Source organism: Gymnoscopelus microlampas (genome assembly GCF_963454915.1).
Source record: "Gymnoscopelus microlampas genome assembly, chromosome: 14".
Lineage (NCBI taxonomy): Eukaryota > Metazoa > Chordata > Actinopteri > Myctophiformes > Myctophidae > Gymnoscopelus > Gymnoscopelus microlampas.
The window spans coordinates 29,292,888-29,320,064 of record NC_139951.1 but is presented as its reverse complement, the minus strand read 5'-3'; the positions used below and the strand labels follow the sequence as shown (position 1 = coordinate 29,320,064).

Below are 27,177 nucleotides of genomic sequence, written 5' to 3'. Positions count from 1 at the left end.
CTGTTTTGGAAGGACATGAATAGTTTGGCTACTCCTTTGATGGTTCCAAACTGGCGATCATTGAGGTTCTCATCGGCAAGCACGCTGATATAGGGTCCGACTCTGGTCTTCACCTTCTTCGCTTGAAGTGCAACGTCGCCTTTGGTGGCGGGACTGAGAATCAGCAAATCTTCCCCCATTGGGAGAAGGACTAGTTTGGAATGTTGGGATTTCTCACATAGCTGCTCGAGCGCCACTTCAGCTCTCTCAGGGGTCCTGAACTGAAGCAACCAGGATTTTCCATTTATGTTCTGGAGCAATAATTCCTCCTCAACGAACCCTCCAAACAGGGAGAGGTAAAGAACTATAACATCACCTTCGCTGAAACTGTCATTGCCGGTCTTAATTTGCAGCACGCCTGTAATAATACATGCTCACAGTCTCACAGATGTTACAATTGTGTATACGGCCCTCAGAAGTATCCATATATTTGATATTGTACATTTATTTGTTTTTCATTTGTTATAAACCATTAGTGAATCATACTGCAATGTACAAAATAAAACAAATCACTAGTTCTTAAAACAGTGAACATTCTTATTCAAAGTCCAGTTTATGTTGAACAATCAATCAACCCATCCATATACAAATTAACATTTTACGTGAGGCCAGGGAGCCCTCTGCTGGCCAACACAGAAACCAGTCAAATGCAGTATAAATGAAAATGTCATCAATGTAATATTTAGAGACAAACAATCTAACGATGCATTTTGGATATATATTGATCCCAGCATGAATAAGAGATGCATTTTACACTGACGTGGCTATAGGATTCCTATAGGTTTTGGGCCTTCAGCATTCAATACATTGCAACATTTTTGCAAACAGGACTAAAGCTGTGGTTTGTTGAAAATATATAAAGCCTTTTATAGAAATGAGTTACAGCCTCAGGTTCATATTTCAGTACCATATGCTATTTCATATTAACTAGACCATACCCGTCGGCGCAGCGCATCCGTGGGGGGATGTGCGCACATGATCTGGCAACCCGGGAGGCAGTTCGTCCCATAGCTGGGCAGGCCCGTAACCATGGCGACAGTGTTTGACAGAAAAACGCTAATAAGAAGCTGAGATTTGATGAAATTGAAAAACGGGCTTCACAGTTGCGTTCAGATGGTAATGGTCAATGGCTGTGTGCAAAATCAGAGCAATTGGTCCTGCCAGTGAGGAGAACCGGGTGTCTTCACTCACGTACTCACCACCACTACAGAGGTTACTAGAATTATAGTATGATATGATGTTTGCATCGGTATCTGATTTGATTTGTCATCAACTTAACTCATTGTATTTTGAACATTTAGTTATGGATCAGCTTTGTTTATTATCCACAACGTTTAGAAAGGGTTTTGTTGGTTGTGTTGTTTTGTGTGCTTCTGTGCACAGAATTTGTATATTGAGAAACATCTGCCTGCTGGTTCATTCTTCGTCTCATTTAACTCTTTATTATAGCTTAATTTCCCCCCATATTACTTTTTTCCAGTCACGCCTTATACATTTTTAATATTTTTAATATTGTTTGAGCTGCTACATATCCATCATATTTAATAATAATAATAATAATAACCTTTATTTGTATAGCACCTTTCATGACATGAAATGCAGCGCAAAGTGCTTTACAGAGCAAAAATACAGTTACAGTTACAACCAATTTAACAATAAAGCAAACGAAAAATAAAATAAAATAAAAGCAAAAGCATAAAACATTAAAATAGGCAATACAGTGAGGACTTAAAAATCAACCAAAGAGTCAGCTAAAACTAAATTTAACTAAATTACTGATCATTCAAAACTCAAAGGTTTATGAGAATGATTGTATGAGCTATTTATTAAATATTCATTATTGTCTATAGATGAGGCAAATGTTTTTCAATTCTGTTTATGTTCAAAAAAAAAAATGCAAACAGACATTCCCTATTATTTTCATAAATTGTTTTCTGACATTCACTCAAGAAATTATTTTAATTTATCCTTCTAAACATCATTTTTTCATCAAATTTAGAGGACCTCAGTTGTGGACCTCTCTAGACACATCTCTTAAGTCATCACTATCCTTGCCAATATTTAAGAAACATAAGAAACATCTTCCTCACCAGTAGTTCATATGATTTAGTTCTGATGTGTAATTTAAAAAAAAAAAGTGTTTCTGTCTTTTTCTTTTGTGCAGTTTGTGTTTTTATTTATTGCATGCTGCTCCCCTTATAAACTTGTATTCTTTTGTATTGTTCTTATTGAACTTATAATGAATGCTGTTTTATGACCTCTTCCATTAAGGAAAGGATTCCAAATAAGCCTGCTGTCTTCTTCCTTTTTCTTGCACACTAACGTGTTTTCTTTTGATATGTATAGTTTCTATTTTATATTACAATGTGCTAATAAACTAAACTAAATTACATTCTGATTCAATGTGTTGTTGGAGTTCTACTCTCTCAAGACAGATTCAGAGCTCCACAGCTGAATCTGTCAGAAATCACGCCACTGACTCATCCAATGACCCACTCACTGACGTCATAGATGTTTTGCCAGGCATGTTATTTGAGAAGAGCCATTAAACTATCAATTTCCTACTAATAGGCTCGACTCGTACAGTCACATTTGAAAATCAAAACAGGCATATGTAAATTGCAAGTTATGTATTTTATGTATCTATTTTGGCACAGAAATGCATCTAAATTTAAAAAAGAAATAACTTGGTGTTTTGTTCTAAATGCTCTTTATATACAGTATATATTTATTTATTTACTCATTCCATGAGCTTTTTACCAACGACAAACCAGTGGTGGAAAGTAACTAAGTACATTTACTCAAGTGCTGTACTTCAGTAAAATTTTGAGGCATTTTTGCTTTACGGTAGGATTTCAAATTCTCAGTACTTTTACTTGTACTTTGTTACTAGTTACTTTGTAGATGTAGATTATTACAAAACATATATTAACCACTTCAGCCCTATATACATTTCAGCCATTTTGAAAATAGGCAATAGCTGATCTAAGCTCATGCACATTATACCTTTTATACATTTGAAAACTTCATTGTGAAATGGGACATTCTGCATGAGTACATCCAAGGGGTCATTGCCATGTTGGCTTGTGGTGGACATTTGTCAAAATATTTTTGTTGCCACAGACATACAAAATGGGCAGACAATAATACATTATATATACAATGCAATACCAGAAACACATAGAGATAGCCCTGAATGACCACAACAGGTATGTACAAATGGAACCAAATGGACCCTACGGGTCCATTTGGTTCCATTTGTGCACTCGAGTTTGAGAACCACTAGTACTAGTGGACTCATAATGTGTCATAGTAAATAAGTGTCAACCATGACTTGGCATGCAGTAATTGGGTATTATGATCAAAATAAGAACATGGTGTGTATGGTTTGGTACTTTAGTAGCTCCGACGGAACCTCTCCCTCCGCTGTATAGCTCCGAGATGAGGTTCCTCGTTAGTTACTGCCGTCTGTTTTCGAAATGGTCGCACGTCGTCCACTTTACATGTTTCTTACCCCTTTCTGCACATCGTATCCAAAAAGTAAAGCATTTCCGCCACTCTCTCAGATGTTTGAAGTTTTAACGCGCCATAAAAGCCATCCAACGGGTTGAAGAAAGTATTTAATTTGCCTCGGTTTTCATCCGGTTACATGGTTTTTAAGACATTGCGCAAGAGTTGCGCCCGTAGAGATAACATTACTGCTTACCCTACTGGTCAAATGTTGAATTGCATCTTCTAATGCAAAATATTATGGAGCCGGATGAAAACCGAGGCAAATTAAATACTTTCTTCAACCCGTTGGATAGCTTTTATGGCGCGTTAAAACTTCAAACATCTGAGAGAGTGGCGGAAATGCTTTACTTTTTGGATACGATGTGCAGAAAGGGGTAAGAAACATGTAAAGTGGACGACGTGCGACCATTTCGAAAACAGACGGCAGTAACTAACGAGGGACCTCATCTCGGAGCTATACAGTACAGCGGAGGGAGAGGTTCCGTAGGGGCTAGTACTTTAGGTACATTTTGATACCAACACGTTTGTACTTTTACTCAAGTAAATTTTGAATTCCTGTTTTTTACTTGAAACAGATTATTTCTACATTGAAGTAATGATACTTTTACTTAAGTAAAACAAAAATGGAGTACTTTTTCCACCACTGCGACAAACAAGAGAGGAACTCAAGATGCAAGGTATAAGGTTTCCAATTTCAAAACAGAGCTGTAGAATTTGTCAGGGGGAGAATACGATCTCTCCCCCTCGTATACACCAATCAGAACAGAGTAAACCTCCACTCTCTCCCCTCTCGTAACCACCAATCAGAACAGAGTAAACCTCCGATCCGTCCAATGAGAGCACCGTAACACTTCTTTGCGTCAGCACAACGCCCCGCCCCGCCCTGTAGGTTGCATGGTTGCCAGTGTTGCCATGTTCGCTTATTATAAGAGACTTTGGGCGTGTTTTTCTGTAAAGTCGCTTGTAAATATTGGTAGTTTTCGGGTTGCGTTTTTTTGGGGCTTATTTCTAAAGTGTAGTTGCTTATTTGGGCTTGTTGTTTCCTATTGTTGTTTAAACCAGATTAATATGTAATTTTCCACTCAAAAATAGATCGTCTGTTTTCAAATAATCGATACATGTTTAAAAGTGCTCATGTCATGTGGCTTCTTTTAAGATTGTTATCAATCCGTGCACCAAAATAAATGATTATTAATAAAATGGTTATTATCTATTACTGGTGTGAACTGCTAACCGTAAATCTCATTTGCATTTGATTTCACAGTGAAATCAAATGCAAATGAGATTTCGGGAGGGGGGTTTACCAGGCTAGTGACTCCTTTTCCTAGACCTGGTTGCGCGTTTCTCTCTCAAAACCTGGCAACGTTGTTTGGTTTCTCAACTTAACATGGCTGTTCCGTGGGGAAGCTTCAGGCTGAGTGGTGGATGTCCGAGATACAAGTGAACGTTAAAGGACATTTAATTTCCCCATTAAGCAACAACACTAATCTGCTGGTGAGTGCGAAGCCATGTTATTACATATAACTCGAGTTATTTATGACAAAAATGAGTCTCATTTTGCAGCCCACACGACGCAGCATCTGCTTTTGACACCGAGAGAGTCGTCTGGCTGGGAACCGGAAGACTCGCCCCAAAACACGCTCGCCCTCATTTCTTTAGCGGACCAGTGGTTCTTGTATTATTGTATTTGTTTTACTGAGGAATGAGGGTAAAGTTGGAAATACGTTTAGAGTTAGGCATAGTGTTACTGAGGTTAAGTTTAGGAATAAAGTTTAGGTTTTGGCACCGTTTTACTGAGGTTACGGTCAGGAACAAGGTTAGGTTTAGTTTAGGCATAGTTTACTGTGGTTACGTCGGATTTGCCCCGGGGTAACTGTGTTTTGGGGCGAGTGTTTTGGTATTCATCTGGCTAGCTTGTGCAAATAAAAAAGGCTACTAGCAAAATACTGAGCAGTGTTCACAGTTTCAGTTGCTTCGACTGCCTCTGGCTTAAAGTGGCTGACAGCTGTGTTGTTGTATCATCTAATGTGATATTGTTGGGTCAATTAGAGATACACAGCATCGCGCTGTCAGCCTTTCAAAGTTGGGTCAAATCACTCAAAACTGGGGTCAGAAATCATTGGGTTTCCTCGAGACCAACTCGCTAGCTAAAGCTGACAGCACAGCTAAAGTAAAGTGGTGGTGGTTATATGCAGCTAGAGGGAAAGTGACACCTCGCCTCAGACATACACAATAATACACAATAATGGTGTGAAGTAACTAAGTAGTAAGTACTTAAGTACAATTTTGAGGTATTTCTTACTTTACTGGAGTGTTTACAATTTTCAATAGAGAGAGAGACATATTGTGTTTTTTACTCCACTACAATTATTTGAAAACTTTAGTTACCAGTTACTTTGTAGATTTTGATTATTATTACAAAACATACATTAACCACTTTATCCCTATGCCAATACTTTTGTACTTTTACTCAAGTAAAATTTGAATACCAGACTTGTAACAGATTGTCTCTACATTGCAGTATTGGTACTTTTACTTAAGTAAAACATGTGATTACCTTTTCCACCACTGCTAGCTAAAGCTTGCAGGACAGCTAAAGTAAAGCTATGGTGGTTGTAAACTATGCACATTGATCCTAGAGGGAAAGTGACACCACGCCTCAGACAGTCACAATAATATCACTGTCAGCCAGCAGAAGATTAAAGCATGTCAGTGTGACGAAGTTAGCAGCAGTTTCCTGCAGAATAATAACTATTATTTGGACGCCTTAACTGTTTTAAATGTGGTTTCGTAGAAATGTATTTTCAAGTTGTGCAATAGGGCATTATACAGGCAACACAAATAGGATTATGTTGCCTTATTACAGATACTGCCTCCCTACTGCCTTATTACTGTCAATAGTCGTGTGCAAAATATTTCATAATTTCTTTGCAGAATCTCCTTTGTTCTTAGCCTTGGATCAAGACTATCATAGATGTATTTTATCCAGTCTGACTTTTACTTTCGTATCTATATGCAAATGTCAAAATCGATAAAATACATATATGATAGTCTTGATACAAGCCTACTTTGTTCTCATGTTTCTGTCTGGTGGTCTTTTTTTTCTCCTCTCTGTTTGGCTGAGCACTGTCATCTCTGAGCCAATGGAGACTGCTGACTCTGGGGTTCAGTGAGTGTTTTGTGTCAGAGAGGAAGCTGCTTATGTGGTCAGTCAGTGAGGCTACCATCAGTAGATTCTGGGCCCCTTGATACCCTTTCAATGCAACTATTATGTTGCCACCTGGGCTCGCCTGGAGTCTCTTGTTATGTCAAGACAGCCTGAATGTGCTATAGAAGTAGATCAGACTGGTTTGACAAAGGTGTGGAATTCAACCCAGCGGCAAAAAGACATGACATGTGCATTAACCTGGCCCACATTTCAAGGTTCTGGCCTGGGTGCGGGACTGCGGGTGTCTGTGTGCCTCTCTCTAGTTATGCTTACTGTGTATATATGTAATAATTTGCACTCTATATTTACCCCTTTCATCCACAGATCCATAAATGCACGTAATGAAGAGGACACCCACACTTTGGCCAGACCTGAACTACAGTTAATCTCCCAAGGAAGGATCTCATCTCCCACAGTTCCTCGGTTCTCTGTGGCCGGTTCCTGCACGGTCAGGGTGTTCCTCCCATCAGACTGGCAGAGCAGGCTGGGAGAGAGGTGGTGCTGCCAGCCAGGACCGAGGCTGCTCTGTCTTCCTCTGTCCTCGGCTGGGGGACTCGTGCAGTGGCTGTCGGAGACGGACGTTCAAGGAGGACCGCCCGGGACGGTTCCGTGTGCAGTGCCCAGCTCAGAGAGTGAGGGCTCTGCCTTGGTGTCACTGGCCGCTAGAGGAGCGGAGTATGTGGAGTGCTTCTGGTCGCCATGGAGCCGCAGGATAAGAAGCAGGTGCGTGTGTTCTGCGTTTGGCTGCTGAGCATCTGCTAATGATAACTGCCTGTCCCTGGGGCGGCCGGGTGTTTATATGAAACAGGTCTTGGCCCTTGGGGTTTTAGACCAACCTGAGGAGTATACTCAGCTAATCAGCACATAGCGCAAGGGAACAGTGCTTGGCAATATATCAATAGCCACAGAGATTCTTAAAACGATGATTTATTTATTGACATCGTACAAAGTACATCTGTCGTTTTTATACAAGATACAAGCAAAAAGAAACACAATTTAGGCAGTAGTTAGTTGGTAATAAGGAAGCATAAGACATTAGGGAGTCCGTAGTAACACTGCATAAGGTAGTAGGTAGTCAGTAATAAAGGAGCATAACGCACAAAACCCACAGGAGTATAAGTACACAGACGCTGCTTTTCTTCAGCCCCATGTTAATGCATGTAGCCCCACACGGACACTCCGCTTGCGCGCACTCTGGGCGGGGGAAAAAAAGCTATTCTCATATTAGAAATACATTGTATGTAGGATGACCAGACGTCATCAATAGTCGCATGCAATAAAGCGTGTCAAACCAGAAACAGGATTGTGTCCAACCTAGACACAGGATCTAAATGTCTCAATTGAACAGCAGGGAGACCAAATACCACCCCAATTCTATTATATTTTTGGTGGATTCGGTGCGTAAGGCAGTAGGGAGACAGTAATAAGGCAGTAGGGAGTCAGTAATAAGGGAGCATAAGGCGGTATCTGTAATAAGGCAACATCATCCTATTTGTGATTGGTATGAGATTGGCATTATTTTCAGATAACCACGGCTTTGATGTAGTAGGCTCATCACCGTTCAAAATTCATAATAATAATAAAATTGTTTCAAAGATCGTGTCCAACCTAGACACATGATCTAAATGTCTCAATAGAGCAGCAGGGAGACCATATACTGTACAACCACCCCAATTGTATAAGTTATATTGTATTATTAACATTTGTGCACGTGTTCATGGTATAAGCAAGATAAGCCCAAGGGGTTATTGATATATAATGCAAGGGATAGAGTCCCACATTGCACAGAGACGATTAACGTTTTGAGAAAATGTGACAATATTGAGAAATATCTTCCTGTGGTCTGTAAATTATTGTGATATCACAATAGTCTAATCAGCTAGCACTATATCGTTTTGTTTTTTTGTCCCAATCCTACTACTGTACACACACATGGATACAATGACACAATAAGTGTACTGGGTGATGCAGATCTAGGTCAGGTCTTGTTTAAAGAGTAAAGACTTATGTTTATTGTTTAGATGACCAAGAGGAAGGTCATCATGAAGTTGTTGTTATGCTCTTGCTTCGTCCTTCACACAAGTTTAAAGTCAAAAGTGTCAATTACGACCCCAGCGCTACAATCTCCATCCCATACATTTATCACTGCATCTGTCACCCTCCCTCCTCCGTTTCTGGCATTTCAGATTAGTCATATAGAAGGATCAGTTAATCAAACCATTCTATAGTTAAACATAGATATTATGTAGGAGAACCTCACTGAGTCAGCACGCCATCTGCACAGGAATGGAAAATGGCCAGCCCTTGGCCAGTTATTGAATAAGTTCAACAATGAGGCCATCTATTTTTCCTCTCTGTGTTCCACACCTGTATGTAGCTTTCCATTTATGTAATCATTAACTCTTAGCAGTACAAGCTAGAACATGTTGCCAGTGTTGCCACTGGCTCTCTTCCTCAGGGAAACATGAATGTCCTAGAAGTCGTTGAGGTAGAGTAGAAGCTCTTCTTACACTTTCCATGTGTAAATGACTTTTTAAGTATGTGTTTGTGTGTTTGTCAAATCTATTTAGATTACTGGACATGTGTTGGACATACTGGACCATCATCATATTGCATAATAGTTTCATGTGTCGGAGAGCAAGTGTGCAGAATGATGTTATGATCATGGAGCAAGTAGCTTGAATGTCTTTCTTCAGCATTAGCAGGCAATTATTTCTGCATTATGGTTATGTGATCCTGGCAGAGTGAAGTTGTGAAGAGTTTGATTGAGGTTAAGTGCAGAGAATCTGTACTTTTCTCCAGGCTCTTGCCTGCAGCTTCTTATATTCATGCTCTTCTTGCCCTTCTCTTGTTTGCCATCTTTCATTCATTCTCTCTCTTACATGGAATTTCCCTCCCTCTTCACTGGACTTTCGTTCTGCATCCCTTCCTCTCACTGCAGAATGCGCTTTGCTGGCAAAAGTGGAACAAAGCCCTACTAGGGTAATACGGGCCAGGTTGGCAATGGTCCTCTTGTGTAAAGAGCCTCTTTCGCTTTCTCTCCCTCTTCTCTGTCCATCCTGCTTTTTCTATTTCAGCTCCTCTCCTCTCTCGCGCCCCCCCCCTGCTCTCCCTCTCTCTCTCTCTCTCTCTGTCTCTCTGAGCCAGCTGCTGAGCTGAACTGAAATGAACTGGGGGGGTTTGTTTGGCTGCTGGATTTGGCTACCTAGGCAGGCACCACTATATGGGGCCCAGAGAGGAGAGGGAATTGGGTGAGGTTTAAAGCATCTTTGGCTGGTTCCCGTCTATCGAAATTAGTCAAATGAAATGACCAAGCAATTTTTCTTACAGGGACACTGTTTTTTAAATGTAGTCCCTAGAATACATACATATTCTCCTGACACACTGTGGCTGCTTTTATAGACCGTCCTTTTTAGCTCTGACTGGTGGTAGTAATAGTGTTGAGAGAGAGAGAGATAGAGAGAGGCAGAGAAAGAAGGTTGTCATGGTGCTGAAGATGGGAGGCGGTTTCTTTGTCAGGAGGAAGAGGACAGTAAGTTGGTCGTCTTATATGATGTTTCCTCGCTGCATCTGTCAGCCTATTGGTGATTTGTGTAGGCGTGTCCGAGAAATGAGGCTGAGGTAAGCCTCTAGGCGCTAAGTGCGTTTGTGTGCGTGTGTGTATGTGCCTGTATAATCCGCACGAGGCACGTGTTTGTGTTTGGGTGTCCGAGGTCAGGTAGTGGGTGTGCCCTGTTATACTAAGACGGCTTAGGTTTCCTGTGTGTGTGTCTGTCTTTAAGTCAGTCTTGAGGATTTTCTTGATGCTTTGTTCCTCTGGGGGAATGGGCAGTTATTAATAGTGTAGCTGTGTGGGATGTGACGTTTGAAAGCTGAACCCTGAGAATGTGTGTGTACATCAATGCGTTCATATGTGTATGTGTGTTCATGTTTCTATGTGGATACTCGTCATAGACAGAGGAGCATGTGGTAGAGGAGACTGTGGGAAAGTCCCGCTTTTCTATTTACATTAGATAAGTATTTATCCAATATGTAATCACTTAATTTCAGGCTAAACTATTTTCCCGGCATGGATAGATAATAGCCAGCCAGCCACATATCAGCATCTGTGACGACAGATCTCTGACAACTCCCTAGGGGTCCCAGACCCCCTGTTGAAGACCCCTGCCATAAGACTTTCCGACATACAATTAACTAGAAAAACGACTCCGTATTTCCAGTATCCCAAAGTGCATCCTGGAAAATATGCAAATATAGCCAGAACTATTTTTGGAACGTAATTTTCAAAACGTGGCATTAAAAAAAACAACTTTAATATTTGGCTTGTTTGTTAATAACTTATTATTCTGTGATGTGAACATTTTAGAATACACATACTTTACACACATACACATACTTTACAGGGTCTTAAGTAAACAGTGTTGACGGTGTGTTGCAGGAGGAGGGAGCTGTGATTCGAGGCCTGTCTACAGGCCAGGCACTGACCACGCTCAGGGATCAGCTGACCAGTCTGCTGGAACAGGATCAGAAGACCACATGCAGACGACTCTCCTTACAGGTACATGCACACACACGCACGCACGCACGCACGCACGCACGCACACACGCACACGCAGACCTCTTCATCCAAATTCTTAAAACAAAGTTTTATGTGTTATGTCAGATGTATTTCATAAGTTGCTGCAAATCATAGTTTTCTGTTGTTTGTGTAACCATAGGAACGCTGGCTGAAGAGCTTCCTTTACCATGGCAACCGTCCCTCCTGTCTCCATTGGCCAGGAGCTGCCCTCACTCTATTGGTGGTACTGGGACTGGTCTGTTGCCCTGGCAGCCAGCCACAGGGCAGGTGGGTCACCTGAATGGAAATGTTTTTTTTTGCATTGAATATCTATGAAAGATGTGTCCCGGCTAAGACTCATCCGTGTGAATACATGGGGTAGCAGGTTGGCCTTGACCTAGGGAGCCCGACCAGTGACTCAGAGGTCTCTGGTTAGAGAACACAAGAGGGTGTATTCCATCTGTATAATGGTTGACTTCGGTTTTGCGTCATTGCATGCGTTGCGTATGCAAAATGATGCGTTTGACTTCATCACACAGACAGATTGCCTTGTGTGAATTGACAAATTGATCTTCTGAATTCTGTCATATTCATCTGCGGCTCTTCTGTTCTCAGTACTGGCATGGAGCTGATGAATGCTGCCGCTCTTCTCCTGCTCCTCATCCTCAACCTGCTGCTGGTTGGCCGACAGGAGAAGCTCAAGAGGAGCGAGATGGTCAGACGCCTCAAGTTCATCATTGCACAGCTCAATGGTGAGAAATCAACTTGAGTAGATTTTGATCAACAGTTTTTAGGTTGTTGCCCCCCAATTTTCTTCCCAATTTAGTCATTGCCAAATGCCAATACCCCACATGTTCGTGTAGTGCCTGTCACTGCCAACCCCTACTGTTTGGTCAGGGGACTGAGGGGAGGGTGTAGACAACCATGGAAACGTATGGAGTCGCCAGCCTCTTCTTTTCACCTGACGGGGAGGAGTTTCACTGGTGGGAGAGAGTGTGGAGGAACACACACTATCCCTCCCAGTTCCACTCCATGCTGATCAGGTGCCCCAACCAACCTTGTAGTAGGAGTTGCTAGTCCAGTGACGGAACACCCTCTGTCACTGGACCCACCGCCGGCTTCCCACCCATGAACACGGTCAGTTGTGCTCGTTGGAGTGCCCGGCCAGGTCGGAGGCACCGTGGAGGTGTCAAACCCCAGTCTACATAGTGGTGGACTGGAACCATACCCCTGCGTCTGAGATTTAACCCCCTCCTTTGATCTCACTCTTCTTTGAATTTCTCACCATCTCCTCATTGAAACGCTTTAACGTTGTCTTATTATATCTTCCACACCCTCCCTCTTTTGTCTCTTTGCCCCCCTTCCTCACTTCCCCACTAAAGACTATACTTCAGGGTGTGAAGTTGAGGCGATACGGTGGTCTCCGTCTCTCTACCCTGACCTGTACACTCCCTCGTCTCCGTCCTGGTCGCTCCACTGGACGTACCGAGACTCCCAACTGGTCAACCTGCCCGTCAGTCTGCTTGTGGAAGGGGACGTTATAGCTTTAAGACCCGGACAAGAGGCGTTTGCTTCCCTCAGGGGGATCAAGGTTCGAACGTGTATTGATACTGTACACACACGCACGCACACATGCACTCTCTCTCTCTCCCTTTGTGTGAACTACACAGATCTATACAGACCACAGATCTACAAGCTCACATCACATTGCACTGCAATGCGTTGTTGCTATTGTTGTGGCGTTGTGGCTATTTTCAGTGCACAACTAAGAATAACTCAGGCTTTACTTGTCTCCTCTGTGTCTACTCGTCCCCAGGATGACGAGCACATCGTTTTGGAGCCAGGAGACGTGTTCCCCCCAGTCTCCCCTCCTCCCTCACCGCTGGCCAATGAAAAGAGAGGCCCTCAGAGCCCCCAACAGCACCGGCTGTTCAGAGTTGTCCGCACACCAGTCCTGGACATTGTCAGGTCGGTGACTCGGCTATGTTGGGCTAGTGCGCTGGTTCTCAAACCTTTTCATTTTAAGGACCCCCATAACTATTGTGCTAGGCGCATTTTTGCGTCGTGCAAATACCATCATTGTGCTGGACGCACCCCCATGATGCAATTTAAGACCATGGTTAAGACCTAGCGGCGGGTGTTAATTAACGTCCTCAAAATAGGTCCCTCAGAGTTAAAGATACTGTAAGGGTCCATTTGGAACCCCCTCAAGGAACCCTGAGGATCCCTGGACCCCACTTTAAGAACTACTGGGCTAGTGGTGGGTTTGTGTTTTGTTACTGTTTGTTCTTGACTTTTCTCTTCAGCGTATACTATACATGGATAGCATAGGATAAAGAAAGGTCGGACTGAGCTGACAGTGTGTTGGTTGGTAGAAAGTGTTAATTATTTCTCAGAAGTAATGCTTTTGGGTAAATGTTTTTTCACATCATCCAAATGATTCTCCAGACTTTGTTTTGCCAAATCAAAGTGGTCAATGATTGTGGTTTCTTTTTTTTATCGTAAATCGTCCATTTACAGTGAGGATTTACAAGTCTGACCTAACTGGTGCACACACACTGGAATATGTCTCATTGTACTTTGAACAATCACTGGAAAAAGGCATTAAGTATTTATACTGTACATACCCATAGTATATCTTGCAGATCTAGTACGGTACAGTGCTCACACCCGTACAGACACTGAAAAGGGGGGTTAATGTATTGTGCACCTAGGCTGCAGAATTACTTAAAGTCCCCCCCCCCCCATCATGTTTTTTGTTTTCATAATGTCTTTTTGAAGCTTAACCGTGAAAATCCTGGTAGTTTCTTGCACTCTGCATATCTCCAATGCATAATGTAGTGTTTTACAACAAAAATGTGGTCTTCAGACATGGCACTCACTGGCACGCCACTCAGACAGCGTGTGATGTCACATGCCAAACACCAACCTCACTAAAGACAGGAATCAATGAGGAAGAAGTAATTGGTTTAAACAATCTTCTTTCCTTGCCATCTTTTTCTTTCAACAGGAAAAGTTTGGAGATGGCCCTGATTCGGCCCATCACGGCTCTGGATAATGAGAGGTTCACTGTGCAGTCAGTTATGACCAAGATAACCTGTCCTGTTGTGCTGGTGAGCACTTAGATGAGTTTGAAAAATGTTCCTTCTGTTAATTGGCATTGCGTGTTCTACCCGTTTTTAAAACAATCATTTTGGTTTACTGTAGGTGGCGTTTTTACTGGTGAATACTGTCCGTTACTTCTGTGATGCACCCAACCTCACCCCTGGCTGCTTCAACTTTTTCCAGTTGCAGGTACAGACTGTGTGTGTGTGTGTGTGTGTGTGTGTGTGTGTGTGTGTGTGTGTGTGTGTGTGTGTGTGTGTGTGTGTGTCTATATATATTACTGTAAGTACTCAGTTTCAAATTAAGATTAAAAAGAAGTTGAATGAGATGTAATTGTTTTTCCAGTTGATGGGTGTTTTGCCGATCCTGCCTCTGGTCTTCCCTTTTATGTGGGTGCTGGTCAATGCTTATGGAGAGGCCCGCGTTCTTGCCGAGTCCAGCCGCGCCTCACCCACGGGCCTGGTGAGACAAAAATACACTTAAAACACACACACACACACACACACACACACACACACACACACACACACACACACACACACACACACACACACAATCCCTTGTAACCTTGTGTGCATTAACAGTGAGTTACAGTACAGCTCCTAACAGAGAGAGGGTACATGCCCTTGTGTCGTATGTTGTAACGAACGTCTACACAAACACAACACACACGGAGGAGACGCAGAGAGGGTCTCCCTCTGTGTTTTAACTAGACTCTTCTCTTGCCCCAGCTTGCTAAGTTCTCTGAGGATACCCTAAGCAGCTACACGGAAGTGGTGTCCTCCCAGGTATAACCCCTCACTGTCTCCCTTCCTCCGCTCGCTCGCTCCCCCGCTCGCTCGCTCGCTCCCACTCGCTCGCTGCCCTCACCCCTGCACCCCCCCTCCTCTGTGGAACCCTGTACACAGCTCTCACTATACCCTTTCCTCCATCCTAATGACTTATGGAAACCTTCATGGACATCTTTGATTATGATCACTTCTTTGATTGTTCATCTGTCTATCCTCTCGTCTAGTTTTAAAAAAAATATATATATATCTTTTATACGTTTTCTTCATCTTGCACGGCCAGTTATTTCCTTTCACTTTGGTCATTCTCATTCTTCATATTATGGACTATCAACACTCTTCGACCATGAACTTTTGGATGTCTGATTGCACAAATGATTCCTATCATCTTTGTCATGTTATTTTGACAATCAGTCCTGCCATTTCCACACTTTTTAAACTCGCCACAGTCTCAGATTTTTACTGAGCAAACCCAGTCTGTAATCCCTTTCCCCCTTGCCTGCTGATCTTTGGTAATCAGAGAAAAGCTGAAATCAATACAGTAAATCCCATTCTCTCTGTTGTGTCTGGTTATTGTATTGTTGCTACAGAACAATAAACGGGTAAGTGGCAGGCTAGAATTAATAAACCAAGGATTGGACAGTGATGTCACAATTGGAAGTGTGTGTAGCCTGTAGTTACACAGCCCACACAAGTATCACTCGATGATCTTTCTTTTTTTTTTGTCAAGCAAAATAATTCACCCATCGTGTGACAACATTGTGGTTTTGAGGTCAAGCAAAGGGCCCTATGAGTCTGAAGCATTTCTGCTTTATGACGCTTAGTGGTGACGTTACTGACCTGTCCTTGGTATCTTTAAACACACAACTCTGGTGTACTTAGTTTAGTCAAGTGTTCCAAAATATATAAAAAACATTATTTTATTTTATTTTTTTAAAATAGCGAAACGCAATGAGAACATATTTGTCATATGACAAAGTACACAGTATAGGCCAGTTAAACGGTACGGTAATGGGTGTTTCTAAGAAGGGCTTAAGTGCATGCCCTTCCAGCTCTGTCCACGTCTGCCTGCTCTGCATGACTGGAAATGACCCTCAATGAGGCACCCACACCATTAATCCTGTGGGGTTTCCTTTCCTTGTGTCCTTTCCTCATCTCCTTCTTTGGGATTAATTAATTTGCCTTGTTTGTTAAAAAAGGAGAGGTAACAAGGAAGGGAACCGTGGTTCTGAAATAATCACGGAGCTGCACTCGACTGTGTCAGGACTGAGCAGTGATGTCATCGGGATTGTTTTGTCCCCTGCTGTCTGTGCTGGCCATCATGGACTCCCATCACACAAAGCCAAGGAGAGCATGGAAATTCACACATTAGGCTTTGCCTCCTTCTCATGTAACAGTAGCACTTTTTTACATTTAGAAACAGCCGTTTCTTTTTTTATGTCGGCCATAAAGCTCATATAGGCCTATTTATTTGCTTTAAAAAAGTTATATACTTTTCAGTCTAATCTTTTACAGTAACTCCGCTCACTCCACAACTTGACGCCACAGCAGGCTAGCTTAAATATCAAAAAAATGTTTGATTTGTTGCTTTAGCATTATCAAAAATACCACTTGAGGGCTTTTGAATGTATTTTTGAGGAGTGTTGTTTTGAACAGAGAGCGGCGGTCTAACTGTTTGTGGATGTGTGTGCATGTATAGGAAATGCTGCGTTCCGTGTGGAGACATCTGGTGGGCGTCTTGAAGGGAGAATCTCAGACACTCTGCTACACCTCCAGCCTACTACACATCCTAGGATCTGTCACTGTGAGTAGTGTGTGTGTAATTCACTCTGAAGCATATGTATATCCTCACTGACAGGAAGAATAATTGCATCTCTAGATTGAATGTCGTAGGATCTAGTCTGTCTGTGGGTGGCTTTTATAAATATTTAACCAATATTATTTAACCAGGTATTAACAAGAGCTTGTGACTACATAAAAATACATTGGACCCATTGGAACACAGGTTCATTTTTCCATTTCCTGAAAAGTTATGGTTTTGGACAGGTTTCTGAATGACAGCGAAGATAATGTATATATACCAGTGGCGCCGGAGCCTGTTTAATTAAAGGACACTGTGCCGCCCCACTATTCAGTTTATTTATTTTTTAAATAAATAATAAAATCTGTCCAGTCCCCCGCACCTCGCGACCACCGCGAGCGCGAGGCGAACCGAATTAACCGAAATAACCGCATTATCCCCCCCAAAAATCAACAAACCCACCCGAAATAACCGCAAAATGTTCGCGCACGCACGGACGGTCCACGTCATATTCCGTTCCGGCGCCCCTGATATATACAGTAGTTATATAAATTAATTAGTACAGTCAAAATGTGAGCCTACTTACATACTGTACATATTATGGGTCTGTAGGTGCTGTGCTGTGTAGACAAGCAGGGCATTCTATCATGGCCAAACCCCAGTCCGGAGACGGTGCTCTTTTTCAGCGGCCGAGTAGAACCTTCTCATGACAGCCAAGACGACCTTCAAGATGACCTGTCCATCAACTCCTTCTGCCGCATGGAAGGTGATGATGACAGGGATGAGGTAATGTATGTGTGAGTGTACTGTGTGTGTGTGACACTGTGTGTGTGTGTGTGTGTGTGTGTGTGTGTGTGCGTTGGGTGTCTTCCTTATGAGAAGACGAGTATAGCTTATTCACTCTTCATCATTACTAGGGCTGGGCAATATACAGTATCAATATTATATCCATATCGTGATATGAGACTAGATATCGTGACATGGCATAAGTATGGTCTTTTGCTGGTTTTAATCACTTAAGCCTGATTTTATACTTTAAAAAATGGTCCAAAAAGTACAAAAAAGCTTTAATTGTGATAGTCTTGAAATTGCTATTTTTGCATGAGTCTTTGTTTGTTATCAATTATTCAAATCTTAAATTTTCATTCATCAGTTCCACCTTTTTTCAGTTTTCTGTCTCACTCTCATTATACATATTTTGTTCCTTTTGTCCTTCACAATACAAATATTTATTCAGTCATCCTGGCTGCTGCCCATTTATGTAAGTGGCATGTAGTTACTTATCTAGTCTCTCAAGCCAGAAGACAATCTTAGAATGCTACATAGTCTGTAACTTCACCCTTCACCCTTAAAGTGGTGCCAAGCAAATTGTCAACGTAGTTGCTTTGAGGACTCCCTAGGGGTCCTGGACCCCCTGTTGAAGACCCCTGACTTAGTCAATCCCTATGAATTCCACATTTGGTATTTTGAAGTTGTCGAATCGTACTGATTGTTTATCCCTCCTGTCCGTACAGGTCCAGGAAGCAGACGCCCTCCTCTGTCTGCCGATGGAGTCTTCCATGCAGCTGGGGGAGGGGCCCGAGCCCAGCGAAACATCCCATGACACGGCTCGCTCGTCTGATGTGCTGCGTCCGCGGCTGGCAGCCCAGCACATCCACACACGCACCAAACACCACTCAGGATCCAACGTCAGCTTTAGCCACGACACAGAGGGAGGGGAGGAGGACCAGGAACAGGTAGCTCACGCACGCACACACACACACTCACTCACTCACTCACTCACTCACTCACTCACTCACTCGTATTTGTATCCTTGTGGGTATGTCAAAAGCAAGTACCGGTATTCATTAAAAATGTCATTTGACTTTTTGACCCAAACTAATAGTGATGTTTTTTTTGGGGACAAAAAACATCAATGATTTTACTCGGAATCGCCTAAAGCAGTGGTTTTCAACCAGTGATCCGGGGACCACCAGTGGTCCTTGGGGGAGTACCAGGGGGTCCCAAGCGAAATTAGTTAACATAGCGTCACAATCGTTTTAACCACTTAGCTTTGGCTATTCAAAAATAGCAGATATACATAGCAGATATATCGGAATGTGAAGCTTTAACCTTTAACACAAACCTATTTGTTTGACTAAAAAACTAAAATCACTTGCACTACCTTTCACACACAACCCTTACTGCAAAATCTCTCTCCCTAGCCCTCAAACTAACTCTAACCGTAGCTCCTCATCCTAACCCTAAACCTAAACCCTAATTGTCTGAACCCAGTACTTGCCTATGTGCCTTATTAATTGTAACCTTAACTGTAAAAGAACATCTTAAATATAAAAATGATTCTTTGCCTCATGGGCTCCAGAGGACTGTCAGTTTTAACTGGTATTACTATATCGGGACCAAAGCAACAAACCCCTGCCACAAGCGTAGTAAGACATAAATCACTCCTTTCTGTACTTGTGAGCTTTGCATTAGTTGCTCTCTAACTTTTTTGTCCTTTTCTTCTCTCGTTAATTCCTCCATTGTCTTCCAGGACCTCGGCTGCCCGGAGGCAGATGACTTTGTGTGCGACTACCACTTGGAGATGCTCAGCCTGTCGCAGGACCAGCAGAACCCTGTCAGCATCCAGTTTGATGACCTCTCCTGGCAGTGCCACCTGCCCTCACTCAAGCCGCTGGGCCTCAACATCATGCTCAACCTGTGCAATGCCAGCGTCACGCAGCAGCTGTGTCGCTTCTCTGACCACCTGTCCAACCTGGCGCTGCAGGAGAGCCATGGCGCCGTGCTGCCCGTGCACGTGCCCTGGGGGCTCTGCGAGCTGTCCCGGCTCATAGGTGAGGATGGCACGGTTGCTCACAGAGGGGAAAATGTTTGTGCTCAAATAGTGCTGTAACTCAGTGGTTCTAAATCTGTGGGTCGGTCGGGACCCCCAGGGGGTTCCCCAGATGATTTTGGGGGGTTCCCCACAGGACAGTGAAGTGACAATTTAAGGACTTTTAAGAACTTTTTAATACAAAAAAAAAAAACAATACAGCATCAACAGTCATCAACAAACTATACTATAAAAATTGGTCAAACATTGGCCAAATTGTCAAATATAATACATATTTGAAAATAGCCCATCTACAAGCTCACAGCGCTTGTAGATCTGCTATTTTCACAATATTTATCTGTGGAACCAAGTCCAATGTCATGCCTCAACTCCTACAATTCCAAGTGCTTGTCAGGGTGGTGGGGGGGGGGGTCCCCAGTTCAAATATGATTATTTTAGGGGGTCCCTAGTTCAAATAAGATTATTTTAGGGGGTCCCTAGTTCAAATATGATGATTTGGGGGGGTCGCGGCCTGAAAAGGTTGAGAACCACTGCTGTAACTAACAGTCTTTATTTCGTAGTAGTTAGTTTTCTGTGGAAAGTCCCCCTCCAGGGAATTGCACTTCCTGCTTTCCCCCCATTTCAATCACTTTCACATGCACTTTCCTCCCCGCTTGGTAGCTCAATATAAACTCTTAGTCACAGTAGGAAATGAGCGTGTACTTTGACTTGCAAGCTAAGAGCTGCAGTCCGACACTGTTGCGTTTATTTTAGCTGTGTGACAGACTGTTAGATCTATCCATATTGAGTATTAATGTCCATAGCTTATCTTCGTCATTGACGTACATTTTATCGCGATCAACTATCAAGATTGTTTGATCGCCCAGCCCTAATGGTACGGCACTTTTTGCCAAGCATAGTTTCAAGAGGAGCTTAAGTACAACTTCATTCTCTGCAGAGGATGAAACTTACTGCCCCCCCCCCCTTCTCTATTGCCTCCCTCTGTGAATTAAATATTAAATACACCACCCCAACACACCCAATTCTGCCTCTTTACAACAACAATATGTTATTTGTATTATTTATTAGCCCCACTAGTGGCTTTAAGGATGGTTAAGTTTAAATGTCTTTGGTCTGGTTGGCACAGCACAGCTTTTATACTTAGTCTTGTTACATGATACCTCGTTATTCATACGATTTTGACAATTAATCAATACATTAGTAATTAATCGTTTAACTCCTACACACAAACTAAACACATTCTCTTTCTCACACAGATACACGCATGCACTCATGCATTAATTATGTCTAATTTCAATTTCCTGTGTTTTTGTGTGTGTCAGGCTTTACCCCCGGTGCGAGGGAGTTGTTTAAGCAGGAGAACCACCTTGCCTTATACCAGCTGCCCTCAGGTGAAAAGAACAAGGAGTCATGTCCAAGACGCCTGCAGCCCTTCATCAAACGGCAGCCTCCCATGTCCCACCTCATGTCCCTTTTTGTACGAGACTCCTCTTCCAGTGAGTATACACTACAGCACTGTATATATATATCTATCTATCTCTCTCTTTCTTGTAGATCTGCTATTTTCAGTAGTTTGGGTCCCGGGCAAATGTCTAATCTCCCTTTTGGTTCTTGAGCTAGAAGGTTTGGGAACCACTGCACTACAGTGTTTCCCCTAGAATGGAGTTGTAGCAGTGGGAGGTGGAAATGTTTTTGTGCGCTTGCAAACCGTGCCCTGCCAGGAGGTTTCTATATGGGGTCATAAATGTCTGACTAGATTATTAAAACGCCTATTTGTTTTGGTCCCGTGCTCTGTAGTGTAATTTCCCGTGTCTATCTTCACATGTCTCCAAAACAGTAGTCTCGCGTAGCCAGACCCCACAGAAAATGAAAAACAGCGACCTCTGCTTTTCTGATATTCTGTGGAGTCTGGCAGGAGTATAATGTTAGACTAGAGCGCAGGGAAACACCGGTTTCATGTCTGCCTATAGCGCATCACTTCCGGTTGGTGCGACCATGTTTTCATTCCCACTAACAATATTTCTACACGGAACACTAACACCACTTCTCCCAGAGAACATGGATGGTTTTGGTTATAAGCCCACTTGTTTCTATGATGAAAGAGTAATTTAAAATGTGAATATCTTTCCGTGGTTTTGTCCGCTCCGAGGACGCTATTGTTAAATTAGTTTCGGCTAGTTTCGAGGGGGGGAGGGTGGATCATGGTGGATGGACACGTGAATCCCGCCCACTACATTTGATTGGGTAAAGCGCGGCCCACTTCCTGATCTGAAGGCACGCCCACTTTTAGCCAATGCGCACTGGTTAGGACGAACCGCTCCGACAGATTCCACCGCAGGTCGGAATCTGTTCTTGAGAGATTACCAAAACAGTGAAATGTGCTTTTTGTGATTGGCAAATCCATATTATGAACAGTGTTAGATTTGTCAACTTAAAAGTTAAAAGTTAAATGCCTCATCCTCTGTTCTACAGATAACGTCCAGATGCTGTCACACGGTTCGGCTGACCTCATCCTGGAGGCTTGCACTGACTTCTGGGATGGGTCCGACATTTACCCCCTGTCCGGCTCAGACAGGTAAGCACACAGGCTAGATTTTGATGGGGAAAATTATCCACGTGCCTTTTTAGTGTGGTTGCCCAACAGGGCAACCAGACTATAGTACTCTATACACTTTCCATCTTTATTTATAGATAAACTTTTTTCAAACCGCATCTCCTCCCACAGTTTTTATCCCCTAATGTTGTGCCATATATCAAAATGACCGTCTTGAACGGGAATCGTGCGCTTGTATTTTGCTAAGAGATTGGTTGACTAGTTTAATTGATATTAATTTAATTAGTGCATTAAATGTCCCCATCCACTTTAATGTAAAAGTGAAAAAACTCAAATTCAAGTATTTTTTTCTCAGAAACCGTAAGAGCTAGAGTTACCAGATTTGGAGAGAAGGTTCATAATTTAGTCCGAAATTATTTAAAAAAATATCACACCATTCGGCCTCATGGTGGCGCTATAACAGCCCCCTTTACGTTTTGGCCTGTAACTCTTGAACCGTAGGTCCTAAAATAAAAATTTCTTTTCACCTGGATTCCTTGGGTCACTACGCATCACCCCATATAGGCCACGCCCATTTGCGTCAGGATAGATTTTTTGATATTGATTTATTAGTGCATTAAATTTCCCCATCCACTTTAATGGGAATTGCAAAAACTCCCATTCAAGTATTTTTTTTCTCAGAAACCGTAAGAGCTACAGTTACCACATTTGGAGGGGAGGTTAATAGTTTTTTGCTAAATTATTAAGAAAATAATCACACCAGTCGGCCACATGGTGGCGCTATAACAGCCCACTTTACCTTTTGGCCTATAACTCTTGAACCGTAGGTCGTAAAAGCAAAATTTATTTTTCCCTGGATTCCCTGGGTCACGACGCATCTCCCCATATAGGCCACGCCCATTTGCGTCAGGATAGATTTTCCGCCATTTTGAATTTTCTTCAAAACACACTTTTTGCTCCTTTTCCTCAACTTTTTTTTCCAAATCTCACAAAAATCGGTACACGTGATCTATGGACCCATACGATAAACCTATCCAAGCGGCATTTTGATAGTCCGTACCGTTCGTCCGTAAATGGCTTCCAAAGTTAGCGGGAGGGGCCCGTTTGACAAAAAAGGCCATAAATCACGAACGAAACGTCCGGTCAATCCCAAAATTTAATCACATGTCAAGGGTGGTATACTAAACCAATCCCCAAAAGCATTTCCACTTTGATCCATAGGGGGCACCACAAATGCACAAAATGTAACCGTTTGATGCAAAAACATGCATTTTGGGGGATCAATCCTCTCAAAATGAAACGCAACTGATCTCAGGAGTGACGTGACGATGTAATTGGCGCAGTCTCCGACGGTATTCCTCCCGGCGTATTACTCGAGTCCCGACCGGCGTCGGCGCAACCACACTTTGCAATTGCCAATTGCGACGCGTCTAGTTAAGCTTGCTTTCCTTACTGTGATGAGAAAGCTTCTATCAGGGCTGCCAGTTGGTGAGTGGATAGTGCATCGACCATTATGTTATTATGCAACAATGTACCCAAGTTAGATTCCATTAGCAACAATGTACCCAAGTTGGAATCCGGCTGAACTGTGCAGGCCCTTCCCCCACTCAATTTACTGACTCTACTATTCTATCTAAATAAATAAAACTGCCCCTCCTCCCCCTCTTAAAATAAAACCTTCTGTCAGAGAGCAATCAGCTGGAAACATTCCACTAACTATCATTTAAACCTTTTTTTTTTTTTTCAGAAAAAAGGTTCTGGACTTTTACCATCGTGCCTGCCTGTCGGGCTACTGCTCTGCCTTTGCCTACAAGCCCATGCAGGTGTGTCTGTCCAATAAGCTGAATGGGAAGTGCGTGGAGCTGGCCCCAGGCCCCTGCCTCTTCTCTGGGGTGGAGTTGCCCGCCACCACCCCCATCAAACACAGCTCTCGCAGGAACAGCTGGAGCTCTGATGGTAGGAAGGAAGGACCATGGGTTTGGTTGGAGGGAGGCTGATGGGTCATGGGAATGTTGCGGAAAGGCGGAGAACGAACATCAAAGAGTGATGTGTGTTTGATGAGGCTTGGAATGGAGAGAGAGCAAATCAGTGGGAAGGGAAAGGATAGAGAGCATGGAGAGGGAGACAACTTGGAGGTTAGATTTATTCAAGGCAGTACCTTTAAAAACAAAAGATGAGAGATCTCATAGAATATCCTTTCACACATGCAGTTTCTTTAGGGCAGTGGTTTTCAACCTTTTTCATGCCAAGGACCCCTAAATTGATATACATTTGGCTGCGGACCCCCATCTGAAAATGTTTTGTGCCAGGGACCCCCCAGGAGCAAAGATTTGAGTAAAAAATGTTTGCTTTAAAAATATATATATATTCAAAGATATGCACACATTTTCAAGATTTTTCAAAAATAGCAGATTTACAAGCTCATAGCGCGGCACGAGTGCCGCGCTATGAGCTTGTATATCTGCTATTTTTGAATAGCCAAAGCGAAGTTGTTAAAACGATTGTGACGCTATGTTAACTAATTTCGCTGGGGACCCCCTGGTACTCCCCCAAGGACCACTGGTTGAAAACCACTGCTTTAGGGGATTCTCCTTCCTCACACAAGCATGTTTTTTATACCCCCTCCTTGTCGCTCTTTTCCATCTCTCTCCTGTTGCCACCTTTCTCTGGTGTCGTCCTTGCAGAGGGCATCGGCGAGGGCTTGGAGCGAGAGGACTGCATCCAGGCGCTGAGCGGTCAAATCTTCATGGGCATGGTGTCATCTCAGTTCCAGGCGCGGCTGGACACGGTGCGACTCATCGACGCCCTGGTGACCGCCTGTATCCGCTTCGTCTACTTCTCCATGGAGGACGAGCTCCGCAGCAAGGTCTCTATCTCTCTCGCACACACACACACACACCACAGACTTGTGCATGCACACAATGATCTGGGGAGGGAATAATGGGCACCACAACAGTCACTTTCACTGCAAATAATGCAAGTACAAAATCCATCTGAACCTAGGTTTTAAACGTTCTATCCGTGCAGGTGTTTGCAGAGAAGATGGGTCTGGAGACAGGCTGGAACTGTCATATCTCTCTGACTCCAAACGGAGACAGCCCCTGTGAAGGGCCGGTGCACTCCAGTCCTAGCCAGGGCTCCCTGCACGATGATCTGCACCAAGGTAACCAGAGTCCCACACCAGGGAAGTCAAGTGGCTACGATCTGGCTGAAAACCTTGCCCACATCTGGAGTCATACGTCATAGATACGTCATAGGCAAATGATGTCACAGACTGGCCACATAGAAGCACATCGATCCACAGCGTTGCCATGTGATTCCAAGATTATTTACTCAGTTTCTAGCCTGTGTCGCATATCGAGAAAAGAAGATCTGAAAGCTCACAACCGCTCACATCGTAACGCGTTGTGAGATTGTAGAGCTTGTACACATGATGCACAACCTAGCATAAATTAGGCGTATGCATATCCATGGGTTGACTTCTCCTTGGATATGACGTGGTTTGTGTTTTGAGTGCAGATTCTCGAGACGAGGCTGAAGGACCGCTGCTCCCAGAGGAGGAGATCCACTCTGACCTGGCCAGTTTCCAGCCCACAGACAGTGACGTTCCCAGCTTCCTGGAGGACTGCAACAGGGTAATACTACTGACCCTGCTATTGTTGAATGGGTTTACCACACAATAGGCATTAAACAAATAATCACTTGACAGAAGATCAATATGTTTTTTGTTAATTAATTCATTTTAGTGATCTGTCATATAAAAAATATATATATATATATATCACAGTATGTGGGTTTTAACAACTTGACCAAAAATGTGAATGCTTGTTTTTGTTTCATGTTGAAAATGTATGTTTTTGTGACTGCAGGCTAAACTGCAGGTTCAGAATAATTGCCTTTTTTAACATTTTATGGTCTAAATTAATTCATGGTTACGGTTAGGTACATTCATTGAATAATGAAAAATAAAATCAATAGATTAATTCATTACTACAAAAAAAAGAATGCAGCCCTACCACACAGCTCCAGTGGTAAAGTTCCTACATTAGTGTATCTGTTAGTGCTACATTCTTACAGTAATGAGCTGCTTTCTCTCTCAATTAATTTTGTTGAAAATACATGCCATTTCATGATGTCTTTGCTGAATTTCATTTCCCTCTACCTTTCATTGCCTTCCTCTCCCCAGGCCAAGCTACCTCGTGGGATCCATCAAGTTCGTCCACATTTGAAGAACATTGATAACGTGCCTCTTTTAGTGCCGCTGTTCACTGACTGCACACCTGACAGTGAGTCTAAATGTTTTGAAGGTTGTTCATTATTTCATTTGAATTTGAATTTACCAGGGTAGTCCACTCTGTGTTTAAATATGGTTTTCCAGAGAATCTTGGGTATATTTACTAAAACAACATAAGAACAATATGACAATGTGCAGACCTCCACCAAGGAGCCACCGTGTCCATAAAGTGTTGCCACATCCCCCTTGGGAAAAGGTTTCAACTTCATATTTTTAGAATTCAACTGAAAAACGGAAACTGAAAAAACAGAAACGAGTGTGGTGTTTGGTGGGATCCACCTAGTCTCGCGTAGCCAGACAACTATTCCACAATCTCTGAATGCTATATATTCTGGAACTACACCCCCTGAAAGCAGAGAAAGAAATCTGTCATCTGTTCATCATTTCCATCCATTCATCCATTCATCCATCCATCTTCAACCGCTTATCCGGAGTCGGGTCGCAGGGGCAACAGTTTCAGCAGAGAGCTACAGACATCCCTTTC

The 27,177-nt window shown here is 42.9% G+C and overlaps 1 protein-coding gene across 3 annotated transcripts in view; it reads left to right on the top strand.

Annotated features, from left to right (window-relative positions):
* The first annotated feature begins 4,920 nt into the window (after positions 1-4,920).
* Positions 4,921-27,177, top strand: part of tmem94 (transmembrane protein 94) — a 35,112-nt gene continuing 12,855 nt past the window's right edge. The window contains exons 1-22 of one of the 3 annotated variants that reach the window (XM_084079093.1): positions 4,921-5,046; positions 7,085-7,483; positions 11,199-11,318; positions 11,479-11,606; positions 11,934-12,070; positions 12,701-12,909; positions 13,135-13,286; positions 14,329-14,431; positions 14,526-14,612; positions 14,769-14,885; positions 15,155-15,211; positions 16,911-17,015; positions 17,625-17,798; positions 18,527-18,748; positions 19,546-19,846; positions 21,168-21,341; positions 22,318-22,420; positions 24,147-24,355; positions 25,084-25,265; positions 25,427-25,562; positions 25,919-26,034; positions 26,586-26,685. In XM_084079093.1, coding sequence (XP_083935219.1) covers positions 7,460-7,483; positions 11,199-11,318; positions 11,479-11,606; positions 11,934-12,070; positions 12,701-12,909; positions 13,135-13,286; positions 14,329-14,431; positions 14,526-14,612; positions 14,769-14,885; positions 15,155-15,211; positions 16,911-17,015; positions 17,625-17,798; positions 18,527-18,748; positions 19,546-19,846; positions 21,168-21,341; positions 22,318-22,420; positions 24,147-24,355; positions 25,084-25,265; positions 25,427-25,562; positions 25,919-26,034; positions 26,586-26,685 — 2,956 coding nt within the window. In that variant the 5' untranslated portion in view covers positions 4,921-5,046; positions 7,085-7,459. Of the gene's footprint in view, positions 5,047-7,084; positions 7,484-11,198; positions 11,319-11,478; positions 11,607-11,933; positions 12,071-12,700; positions 12,910-13,134; positions 13,287-14,328; positions 14,432-14,525; positions 14,613-14,768; positions 14,886-15,136; positions 15,212-16,910; positions 17,016-17,624; positions 17,799-18,526; positions 18,749-19,545; positions 19,847-21,167; positions 21,342-22,317; positions 22,421-24,146; positions 24,356-25,083; positions 25,266-25,426; positions 25,563-25,918; positions 26,035-26,585; positions 26,686-27,177 lie in introns of all 3 variants that reach the window. The other 2 variants (XM_084079092.1, XM_084079094.1) reach the window with 2 other exon arrangements.